The sequence below is a fragment of the Leptonychotes weddellii genome, chromosome 8 (genome assembly GCF_054177405.1).
Source record: "Leptonychotes weddellii isolate Sample4059 chromosome 8, ASM5417740v2, whole genome shotgun sequence".
NCBI lineage: Eukaryota > Metazoa > Chordata > Mammalia > Carnivora > Phocidae > Leptonychotes > Leptonychotes weddellii.
In genome coordinates, this window is record NC_138376.1 from 40,376,589 (window position 1) to 40,388,939 (window position 12,351).

The following is a 12,351-nucleotide window of genomic DNA, read 5'->3' on the forward strand; positions in this document are numbered from 1 at the left end:
AATCATGCCAAAATCATAGTATAAAATAGCGCAAATTTGCTGCCATCCCACACAACTGCATAATACAGACCCCTGGGTGTTATCAAGTCCATGTCTGGTTCCTATGCATAAATTAATCGACACATAAGTATAAAACGTTTCTGTTCCCTGAGAGGTTAGAAGGAGCGGTCCAAAAGACCACCCTCACTTCTGACACCAGCTCCAAGTTGAGGAGTGCCTAAACACCAGCCTTAGGTTCCACAATCCACTAGAACTCACAGAACATGTTGAAAGCTGTTCTATTCACAGCTATGGTTTACTACAGGGAGAGGATACAGATGAAAATCAGCCAAGGTGGGACACCTGGGTGGCTCAGTCGGTTGAGCGTCTGCCTTCGGCTCAGGTCATGATCTCAGGGTCCTGGGATCGAGCCCCGCATCGGGCTCCCTGCTCGGCGGGAAGCCTGCTTCTCCCTCTCCCACTCCCCTCCCCCTGCTTGGGTTCCCTCTCTCGCTGTCTCTGTCAAATAAATAAAGAAAATCTTAAAAAAAAAAAAAAAGAAAATCAGCCAAGGGGAGAGAGGCCCAGGGCAGAATCCAGGAGAGTTGCACACATGGAGCTTCCAGATGTGCTCTCTCCCGTGTAGTTGTGGACAGCTTTCACTCATCCTGGCAACCCTGTGTGACAATCAATGCAAGTACCTCAGTGTTCGATTAGAGGAAAACCAAGTGCAAGTGTCCAGGTGGTTGTTTGTGTTCCCACATCCACCATGTGGGCCTCTGTCGTCACCACGATACTTAGAATTACCGGACCGTGGTTTGGTGCAGTGCCAGGCAAGCCTGAGGAGCAGTGATGGCCCAGGCTGCTGCCTCTGAGGGAGAGGCCCAGGATCCCGCCAGGCCCCGAGAGTACAAGCCAATAAGAAGAAAATGGGGGCGTGTATCATACACTACTACCTTGCCCAAAGACAGGTCTGGCCATTGCTTCTGGGAGTTGATCTCTAAGCCCTTGGACTGTCATGTCTGATGGGAACACCTCTTTGCCTGGAGACCCTGAGTCAGCCAGGTAATAACTGGATGATTTAGGGCGAGAACTTTGAGCCACACCAACACTGCAGGGTAGGGTGGGCGCTTTGGGTCACGTGCTGTCAGCTCCCCTCTGGAAGGCTGGAGACAGACCAGCCAGATGGGCCGTCAGTCATGCCCACATGATGGAGTGCCCCCCAAAGTCTGGACTCAAGGCTCCGTGAGCTTCCCTGGTTGACAATACTCCATTGCTTTTCCTCAGTTTTTTAACTCCCGAAATATCAGATACGCTAAAGGCAGCAATTCTTCCTTTTCCAAAATAACTTCAGCTGTTTACACATCTCTCCCCTACTATGTGCTGAATTGTTCTAGAGCAGGGGCTCTGTTCTAGGGTTCTGCCTCCTGGCACCCTGCCTGGCACATAATAAGTGCTCAATTAATATTTGAGACTCAAATCAACACAGGTTAAAAGCCGTATTAATAAACCATACTTTCAGTTCTGAAATGAAAAAAATTAGCAGCTGACAAATAACAAAGTTGGGTAGTAAGAAGATAAAAGTAATATATATATTACTTTTTTTATTATATATATATATAATTTTCTTATACATGCATCAAATACAACTGGAGGGATATACAAATGATAACTACGTTTGCCTGTGGAAACCGAGTAGCTGGGGGCCAAGGCCGAAAAGACCACTTCCAACTCTACACCCTCTTACACTCTTTTGATTTCTGAACCATGGGAATATGTTATAGATACCAAGAAATGTAATCCAAAAAAATTCTGGCAACAGGGCAATGATTTGTAAATTCTTTATTTTGGCTAATATTGACTGCTTTCATTACCACCACAGATTTATTATAGCTGAGAGGAATTATTCACTAGATATTCTGTTGTTATTAAACACCAAAAATTAGGAAGAGACCAGAGGGCTTTTAGAAAGGGATAAGGAGGGGGGGGGAAGAAGCTCAAGGGAGAACACAAGGTCCTGCCCAGCCTGGTTGTCAGGAAATGAGTCACCACATCAGATCTAACTGAAATGCCAGTCTCTCTGAAAGGGCTTTCAGGAAAAAGTTGCGTTAACAATTATTCACTGGACAAACCAAAAGGTCAGTGAATGTTTCTAGAAAAGATCTTGGCATGAAAGACCCACCTAAGGAACAGTTCTACATAGCACCATGACAGAGCTGGGATCAGGGCATCAGTTAAGATGGACTGTGGACACAGCAAGCTCTAGAGGCTAACTCTCACTCACAGATGGATGTGATGCTTTATGGCATAAAGATGTTGTAGACGGTTCTCACGTAGATGTCATCCGGAGGAGGCTTCTTCTTGCTGCCAGGTTCCAGGAATTTCTTAATTGTTGGGATATTACTTATTTTCACTGTGAACTCCTGCAAAAGGAAAACACAACAGTCTGAGGTTAACAGCAAAGGTAATGGTAACTACGAAAATACGGTTGTGTAAAATGGCCCCTGAAAATTTGTTCAAGAAGTATTTGTTACGGGAACCCAGCCAGAAATGTAATCCAGCATCTGCTTGGGGTCTGATCTCTTGGTGTGACCGTTTATGATCTCTGTCCACAATGGCTGGGATCTAGACCAGGTTTTATGCACGCAAACCTCATGGTTCAGACCAACATGTGAATTTTTTTCAGAGATAGAAAAATAAAAAAAATGCTTAGATTAGGATTATGATGCTTGCTTAAGAGAAAAAAGGAAGGAAAGATCAGTACCTTAAATATACTTATCTACTCAGAGAAAATGCATGAGCCATTTAAATAAAAGTACTTTAAAAGGTCATCATATGGTACAATTTCCTTTTTAAAATTCAGCTTCCTTGGACTTTTTTACTCCTATTAGCAAATGAATCCTCTTTCTGGCTATGTGTGGGACATGGCCAGTTATATTTTTTAATGGCCTAGGGCTCAGACACCAGATACCAGATATTTATGTAAACCATATTTATGGAAATCATATTTTCCATTCACAGAGTCAAATCTTACATTTCTCAGTAATTGAGAAGAAAAGTCTATTTGAGCTAGTAAAAAATTTCAACCATATGAAGAAGTGTATATCCATCAAATATAGTTGTTCTAATAAAATTTTTCAAAGAGGTCATTTATTAAAAAAGCTACTATTAAATGTCTATAATGTACAAAGACCAGCCTTAAGCATGCACACAAAGATACACAAACATACATACATGTACCATTAATACTGACAAAAGCTAATAGTTATGTCAAAGCTATGTAAGTGACAAGTTTCTCTTTTTATCACTTATTCAAACTCTTTGTATCATCTAATTTCAAATACTATACCAATATTTAGAAGCTATTTCTATTGGATTTATTATTTCAAGATTTACCTGAGGTGATGTATAATAAAACTTTTGTGACTTCTGACTTGTTTTTTATACTCTTTAATCAGTGTAGGAATGACCCTTTAATTCAACTCAGATCTGGTGTTAGATTCTGAAGTCCTGGGGCGCCTGAAGGCTCAGTTGGTTAAGCAACTGCCTTCAGTTCAGGTCATGATCCTGGAGTCCCTGGATTGAGTCCCGCATCGGGCTCCCTGCTCAGTGGGGAGTCTGCTTCTCCCTCTGACTCTCCCCTCTCTCATGCTCTCTTTTTCTTTCTCTCTCTAATAAGTAAATAAAATCTTAAAAAAAAAAAGATTCTGAAGTCCTTTAATTAAAATTGTATTTAGGTGCAGCCACTATGGAAAACAGTATGGAAGTTCCTCAAAAAATTAAAAATAGAAATACCATACAATCCAGTAATTCCACCACTGGGTATTTACCCCCCAAAAATGAAAACACTAATTTGAAAAGACATATGCACCTCTATGTTTACTGTAGTCTAATTTACAATAGCCAAATTATGGAAGCAACCTAGGCGTCCAACCACAGATGAATGGATAAGGAAGATGTGGTATATATATAATGGAACATTACTCAGCCATAAAAAAGAATGAAATTTTGCCATTTGTGACAACATGGATGCACCTAGAGGGTATTATACTCAGTGAGATAAGTCAGAGAAAGACAAGTATATGATTTTACTTATATATGGAATCTAAAAAGCAAACAGAAACAGACAGACACATAAATACAGAGAACTGATGGTTGTCAGAGGGGAGGAGAGTGGGGGGGATGGGCAAAAAGGGTGGAGTGGGAGGTACAGGCTTCTAGTTGTGGAATGAATAACTCACAGGAATAAAAGGTACAGCATAGGGAATATAGTCAATTACATTGGAACAGTGTTGAATGGTGACAAGTAGTAGCTATACTTGTGGGCATAGCATGATGTGTGGAGCTGTTGGGTCACTGTGTTGAAACTGGCATGGTGGGGCACCTGGGTGGCTCAGTCGTTAAGCATCTGCCTTCGGCTCAGGTCATGATCCCAGGGTCTTGGGATCGAGCCCCGCATCGGGCTCCCTGCTCAGCAGAGAGTCTGCTTCTCCCTCTCCCACTCCCCCTGCTTGTGTTCCCTCTCTCGCGGTGTCTCTCTGTCAAATAAATAAATAAAATCTTAAAAAAAAAAAGAAAAAAAAAAGAAACTGGTATGGGGTGTTGTGTGTCAACTATACTTCAATAGGAAAAAAAAAAACTGCACCCATGTTAAAAAAAAAAAAATATATATATATATTTACACAGATGTGCCTGGGGTATAAGCTTTTTTTTTTTTTTTTTAATTTATTTATTTGACAGAGAGAGAGGGCACAAGCAGGGGGAGCTGCTGCAGAGGGAGAGGGAGAAGTAGGCTCTCCACTGAGCAGGAAGCCCGACAAGGGGCTCGATCCCAGGACTCTGAGATCACAACCTGAGCCGAAGGCAGATGTTTAACCAACTGAGCTACCCAGGCACCCCTATGTCTGGGGTATAAAAACAAGTTGTTAGCATCATGGATAGAAAACACCAGCAGGTCCCTGGGCTATTTCAGGGACCTACTGGTATTAAAGTCAAATTAAAGAACGTGTGCTTTGTCTGCAAGAGGAAGTGAACAGATAGCTAAACAACATAATGATGGCTATTGCCTTGTTGAAGACGTCGATTCTTATTTCTGGAGGCATGTATTTAAATAGTGGTGGTTGTCCTCATTAGTGTATCAAAATGTATTTGCTAGACTTGGAAAAATTATTTTTTTCTAAAAAAAGCATACGTACTTGGGAGACTTTGGAGATCTGATCTATTTCTCTTTGATAACTTAGTCATTTGAGCTATATAGGGGATTGGTAACCTTTTCCTATAAAGGACCAGTGAGTAAGTATTTTAGGTTTTGCAAGTCGTATGGTCTCTATCAGAACTACTCAATTCAGCTGTGGCAGCATAGAAGCAGCCGTAGACAATGCACACATGAATGAGCATGGCTTTGTGAAATTCAAACTTCATAGAATTTCATGTGTCATGAAGTATTATTCTTTTGATATTTTTTTCAAACACTTATAAATGTAAAAACCATTCTTAGCTCAAGAGCTGTACACAAACAGGTGGCGGGCCCGATCTGACCCTGGAGGCTGTAGTTTCCCAATCCCCCATATAGAAGAAAGCCCACTGGCCTGGGAGAAAGGCTATGGTTCTAGACAGAACTGAGGCCCCCACGAACTAGGCCATCTCAGCTGCTGACTTCTTTACCCTCAGCTCTATTTCCTCATATCTATACTGAAGGAGCTGGATGAGATTGGTTGTTTAAAGCTCCTTTCTGGGACACCTGGCCAGTCAGTTAAGCGTCTGCCTTTGGCTCAAGTCATGATCCCAAGGTCCTGGGATGGAGTCCCGAATCGGGCTCCCTGCTCAGCAGAGGGAGTCTGCTTCCCCCTCTGCCTGCCGCTCCCCTTGCTTGTGTGTGTACATGCTATCTCTCTCTCTCTGACAAATAAATAAAATCTCTAAAAAAATAAAAAAAAATAAAGCCCTTTTCTGCTTTGAAGTTCTATGATCAATTTTGGCAGAATAATACCGAGGAATAAGTGGCCACACGCAAGTCTCTCCTTGGAATTTCTGGGAAAGGGAATGGTGGGAACTCTTTGGGTGCCACTTATTAGCTCTCAGAACTCAGGCTGGGATGTTTCCAATTTGAGAGCACGTTATTTCTAAGACTGGGACTTGCTAGTCCTTACTGGCAAACTGTATGGAGTTTGTTTCAAGAGCATAGTTACAGAACAAAACTAAGCTAAAACTCCTTGCACAGGTACATGATCTTTCAGCTCTAAAGATTTGGGGACCAGAAAAACCTTTTTTTTTAAAAGATTTTATTTGACAAGAAAGAGACAAAGCGAGAGAGGGAACACAAGCAGGGGGAGGGGCAGAGGGGGAAGCAGGCTTCCTGCTGAGCAGGGAGCCCGATGCAGGGCTCGATCCCAGGACCCTGGGATCATGACCTGAGCCAAAGGCAGACACTTAACTGACTGAGCCACCCTGGCGCCCCTCAGAAAAACCATTTTAAGTCTGCACCTTCATTTCATGAACTAGAATCTAAAAATGTACATACACACCCCCCCAGCCAACCAATCAACAGACACTGAAGGAAGGTGTATGAGTTCTGGGCCAATGTTCTAAAATGTGGTTTTATTTACCTGGAGATGAGGAAATGCAGACAGGATATTGGGGATTTTCTCTTCTAGAGCCAAAATGGTTTGGAGTAGAATCACGTCCGCAAGGCTCAGCTGGTTACCAACGAGAAACCTTTGCCCATGATCCCTTAAAACCTACAGGATACAAATGTTTTGCATTGCTTACAATAATTTATATGGAGAGACTGATGAAACTGTTGAATCAGTGCAGTATCTGAGTATTTTAAAAATAATACCAAGTAAGAGGAGATTCCCTGTATCAGAGAGAGAACGCACAAAGGGTGTAGAAATGGAACTACCGTAAAATATCTGCTTTATATCAGAATGAAACACTGAAAAGGGGAAGAAAATATTAATTCTGGATTTAGCATCCAGTGCTTTAAAAGGATACCCCCATTCCATAAATGTATCTATAGAAATGAGTTAGGGGCAACAAATTCAGGAGGCTGGGGGATGTGATGTAAGTAAGCAACAGGTCCCCTTCAAGGAATCTCATCTCATTTGCCAGCTCTGTGTTTCTACAAACATCAAGACTTGTAGTCATTAACTAGACATGACTATTAAAAAAGTAGGCTTCCTTTCATATCTTCCAAGACAGAGAAAACTAAAAGCATCAGGGCTCATCTTGAACCCCATTTTGAGAGCATGTAGGTTCAGAGATTCATAGGGATAGATGATGATGGGGGAGAGGCAAGGAACAGTGGTAGAAGCGGGAGGGGGGGGGAGACTCCTTTGCAGCGAACTGTTGGATGCCCACAAGCGAGTGTGTCTGTGTGTGTGTGTGTGTGTGTGTCTGTATGTGCATGTGGTGTCTGACAGGGGCTCTACATACAACATCAAATAGCTACTGAAGCCAGAGCAGGAGAGCACAATGAATCCAGAATTGTAGTCAGAGGCCTGTCTAATCCTGGCTCCCCACCTTAGGCGTGTCACTCAATCTGTCTATGATTCCATTCCATTATGTGTCCAAGGGATACCAGTTTGTAGCTGATGTGTTGGGAGGAGCCCTGACTTAGTCTGGGCCACAGGAACATAGGGACCGGCAGTGACCCTTCACTAAGGCACCTGTTTCTCCCTCATCACACCCACATTTCTACATTATCATATTTTACATTCACCAAGTGCCTGTGGGCAAGAGACTATGACACCAAGTGACAGAAAAGCCCAGAAAATACCTCTCCTTCTTAAATCTCATTCCACAAAGATGGCCAGAGGAGATCTGCCAATTCCCTATTTTTACACTCTCTTCTTTTTTTAACTGAAACATTTAAAACCATTCCTCTCAGCTAAGAAAAAGAGTTTGAAGCTCAGAAAGGCAGATATATTAAGATGAGGAAAATAACAAAACAGGAAACAAAAAGAGCAAAGGGAAGAGAAATAAAACAACAATGGTCTTCTCATCATATCAAACTATCAGGTAGGATGTCTGATACACAACGGCCATTCCACAAATGTTTGTGGGATGAAAGAAGGAAGGAATTAGGTAGTTTCTGCTTTGCTGTATCTCACACAGGGTGGGCTCGTGGTGAATATGAGGACAGTAACACGCCCATGTGGTAAACCCATTATTTTTTCCAGCCTTCTGAATAACATGGCCCAAGGAGCATCTGAGGGGCTTCAAGACATCCTGGCTTTGTGCTGACAGCTACCATCAGCTCTCAGGAATCCAGCAAGGTTAGTCCAATGGCGCTCGGTGTTACATTGCCCTGAGCAGAGAGGGGCATTAGGGGCAGCTCCCTTGTAGTCTGGTTAGGCTATGCTCATGGGCTTCTCTGCCACCTACCTTTTCAAACACAGGAAAGTATCTAATTATAGCCTTCTGGGCCATGTTAACCACTTCCTTTTGTTGATCATCTGGTTTTAGAAAAGGATGCATGATAATCAGTTCCAGCAGATCTAGCGTCCCCTCCACGTACATGTCAATCCTTAAAACAAAAAAAGAAGTTTCCTCAGTTTCCCCGAACTCATCGGCTTCCACAACTAAGAATTCAGAGTGCTTTTCTCTTAAGGCTCTGGCTACCGAAGTGCCCAGAAGCATTTATCTATACCTGTCTCCAAGAGCAAAGATGCAAAGTCAATTCTAATTGTAATTCAGAAAAATCTGTCACAAATCAGAAAGCACAAGAGTCATGACGTCCCCCTCTCCCGGGCCCCTAATCCTCTACCCTTACTCCAGTACCCACGCTTGGTGTGGGTGGATTTCACATTTATAAAAATAGCGGAGATCATTTATGGAATGCTTGGTGTGTACGAGGGCCATGGTGCTAAAAAGCTCTACACCCAATATTTCATTGACTCCGATGACACTATCAGGTATGTGCTATCCATATACTGTACAGGACCCTCAGTGGAATTGTGGAACCCAGCACCTCGCCCTATATCATGCATTTTAGGAGGTACAAGGACCAGGCTTTGAGTTCAAAAATATAATTGAATTTATAATCAAGGCACAGTATCCCTGACCTTGATTGGTGTAGCAGCTTCCTGTTCTTCATACTTCATGATAATAAATTTGCGAGAAAGGTAAAAAGCAGTATCAAAGCATTTAAAGATGCTGAAACCTGAAACAATCACGACCCAGAGAGAAGATCCAGCATCTGAACTCAGTTATTCTCTATCCTCTTACCAAGACTCTGTACGGATTATTCCCTGTTTACACTAAGGATACGAGACACAAAGGAGACGGGGCGTGCTGTGGAGACTGCTAATCAGCTAAGGTATCAGTGAGTGACAAGCGAGAACACTTGAAAGGGCCACAGTACAGGGTTCTCTCCTTGAGGTCCTTGCCAAAGAGGTGGTGCTTATCCGCTATGTAGTGGAGGATGCTTCGGGTCTGCACCAACTTCATTCCGTCAATTTCAACCATTGGCACTTGTTGGAACAGCAGGTGATTTCCTGAGAATGAAGGCCCAGAGTTAGAACTGATCTCTTCCCTGTCCTCGCGCCCCTAAACATGCCCAACCGAATGAAAAGGGACCGTGGGGTCAGAGCCTTGGGAACACTGCGATGCTCCCTGATGACAGATACCCTCAACTTCATTCAGGGGAGCAGACTGAACCATCAAAGAAGCCTGAAAACCAGCACTGTTCTAAACCTTCCTTTTTCATTTTCACCCCAGGGGGAGATACCTACCCACCATGGCAAGGGGCGGGAGAGAATGCAGTGAAGATATTTCCGCAGGGCTGCCCTAGCCAACACAGCAATCAGTAGCTGCTGCATGTATCTAGTGAAACCTAAATTTAATCAAAATTCTGAAAAATGTAGAATTCCATTCTTTAAGCACGCTCGACATATTTCAAGTGCTGAGTAGGCACACGTGGCTAGCAGCTACGACATGGGGCTGAGAACAGAAGGTTTCCACCACTGTAGAATGTTCTACAGATTGCACTGCTTTAGAAAATCTGAGCATAAAACCCAAGTCACCAACTGACACTCGTGTACTCACTGGCTCTTCCACAGCCACAGACCACGTACGACCAAGTTCAAGGTCAGTGATCGAAAAGCAACCCATTGCTTTCTTCAACAAAGACAAGTATTGAGGTTTGTTGTTTATACATGCAGAGATGCAAATATAGGCTCGCCCAGCCCTCAAGGGACTCAAGGATGGGGGTTACCGGAGGGCCTGGGGGAGATGAGTACTCCGCACAAGCCTAGTGACATCAGGCCAGTGTCATGCATGAAGGCTGACACTGCAGCTGGTCCCTCTCTGGGGAGCCTTCAGTTGGGCCGAGAGACGCTGCTGATGGCTGGGAGGGAGGCTACTTACAGAGTCACTGGGTAAGGGAGCCTGGGAATGGAGGGAGAGGGGCTGACCAGGAGTTAAAGGGGGGCTTTTCACTGAATTCATTTCTGTCTGGTGTTCACCCCAGTGTAAATGGGGACCTCTGTCTGCATACTTCAAGCAGACACCGGTGGGTGCCTCAGACAATTTGGAAGGAGCGAGGTGGGGAAGATAAAGAAGAGGGAAGGGATGAAGGAGAGGACAAAAGAAGGGAGGGAGAAGTCAGAGTCGGGCAGGAGGAGGAGAAAGGGATGGAGAAGGGCTGTTCACCTGAGGGTTCACTCCCTTTAGCGCTCAGGAAATTACTGACTAAAAGTGATTTCCTTGCAATTTCAGTCATTTCTCCCCCTGGGTTTTAGGATACTGTCCTGAATGTTCAGTGTCAGCATCTTTGTCCTTCCACATAAAGACCAATTCTTAAACAAAATCATTCTTGGGGCGCCTGGGGGGCTCAGTCGGTTGGGTGTCCGACTCTGGATTTTGGCTCAGATCCTGATCTCAGGGTCGTGAGGTAAAGCCCCGCACTGGGCTCTGTCCTTAGAGGGGAGTCTGCTTGAGATTCTCTCTCCCTCTGCCCCTCCCTTCTGCTTTGATGTATCTCACAAAGCGTGCTGTATCTCACTTGCACGCACACACACGCTCTCTAAAAATAAAAATAAATCTTTAAAAAACAAAACCTGGGGAAACAATCAATATTACCAACAGTTATTTCATTTCCATACTCACCATCCTGCAACTTCTGTAACTGTTCTTTTGTTTCTAAGAATTCTTCATCAAACTAAATTAAAAGAAAAAAAAGATACCCCCCCCCCCACAAAGAAGGCATAAGTCATTATAGGATCAGGACTGAAAATATCAAGTCAAACTGTCTCAGAAGCAGAGAGAAAGAACAACACTTAGCACCCACATCTTGGTTTCCTACTATAAGAAACCAGGGCTGGGGCACCTGGGTGGCTCAGTTGGTTAAGCATCTGCCTTCGGCTCAGGTCATGATCTCAGGGTCCTGGGATGGAGCCCCGTATCAGGCTCCCTGCTCAGCAGGAAGCCTGCTTCTCCCTCTGCCCCTCCCCCTGCTTGTGCTCTCTCTAGCACGTGCATTCTCTCTCTCTCTCAAATAAATAAATAAAATTAAAAAAAGAAAAAAGTTTAAAAAGAAACCAGGGCTCCTGGGAGAAAAGGTTGATGCTAGTAGATTCAAAAGCAAAGAAGAGCTCAAAGACCAATGAGATATGGCCAAGGCAAAGGCATGGAGGACCCTACTTGAGATGAGTCCCTAGCCAAATTTGGGACAATTCAAGCATCAGAAGAGTAATGTCACTTAGGGATCATCACACACACCAACAAAAAAAAAATCCCGGTGTCCTTAAGTGATGATACTCAAAAAGGTAGAAGAAAAAGCTCTTTTTTACAGAAGAATTAGTGCTAACTAATGATAAAATTAGAATATTACCAATTTGTAACCTATAACTGATTCTGATAAGGATCAAAATGGATGCTGAAATCACTGAGTTATAAGACACAGAATATTCAAACAACCTTGAAGTCTCAGCTCACAAGTGAATTATGACAAAGGAAAAATATAGCTTTGTGGTGAGAAGGTCTGGAGATCTCACCATCTATCTAACCAAGTGATCAAACTTAGCTCCCCACTGGGGGACATGGAGACGTCGTGTGCTTCCTGCTGTGACCAATAAGAAGGGCACAGTAACACTGTAACCCAGATCCAACTGCAAGGTGAAAATCAGGCATAGCCAGAATGTGGGGCACTCTGCAACAGAGATGGCCGGGACTCTCTCAAACCTACAGAAAACTTGTTTTGGGAGCACCTGGGTGGCTCAGTCGGTTAAGCGCCTGCCTTCGGCTCGGGTCATGATCTCAGGGTCCTGGGATCGAGTCCCACATCGGGCTCCCTGCTCAGTGGGGAGTCTGCTTCTCCCTCTTCCTCTGCCTCTCCCTCTGAGTCTCCCCTCTTCTCGTGCTCGCTCTCAA

General features: G+C 43.8%; 1 protein-coding gene across 1 annotated transcript; it reads right to left on the bottom strand.

Annotated features, from left to right (window-relative positions):
* Nucleotides 1-1,804: 1,804 nt before the first annotated feature.
* Nucleotides 1,805-9,470, bottom strand: LOC102740040 (glutathione S-transferase A4). Its single transcript, XM_031019105.2, has 4 exons — nt 9,344-9,470; nt 8,365-8,506; nt 6,585-6,716; nt 1,805-2,402 (listed from the first exon to the last, which is right to left on the bottom strand). The coding sequence occupies exons 1-4, from the start codon at nt 9,445-9,447 to the stop codon at nt 2,280-2,282; spliced, it is 501 nt and encodes a 166-aa protein (XP_030874965.1). The 5' UTR covers nt 9,448-9,470; the 3' UTR covers nt 1,805-2,279.
* Nucleotides 9,471-12,351: the final 2,881 nt, after the last annotated feature.

Bases quoted from the DNA above. Each gene is read 5' to 3' on its own strand.
- LOC102740040 (XM_031019105.2), bottom strand. From the start codon at position 9,447: ATGGTTGAAATTGACGGAATGAAGTTGGTGCAGACCCGAAGCATCCTC. The intron at 8,507-9,343 runs GTACTGTGGCCC...TTTTGTTTTAAG, and splicing joins GACCTCAAGGAGAGAACCCT to GATTGACATGTACGTGGAGG. The intron at 2,403-6,584 runs GTAAATAAAACC...TTCCTTTTGCAG, and splicing joins CTGCATTTCCTCATCTCCAG to GAGTTCACAGTGAAAATAAG.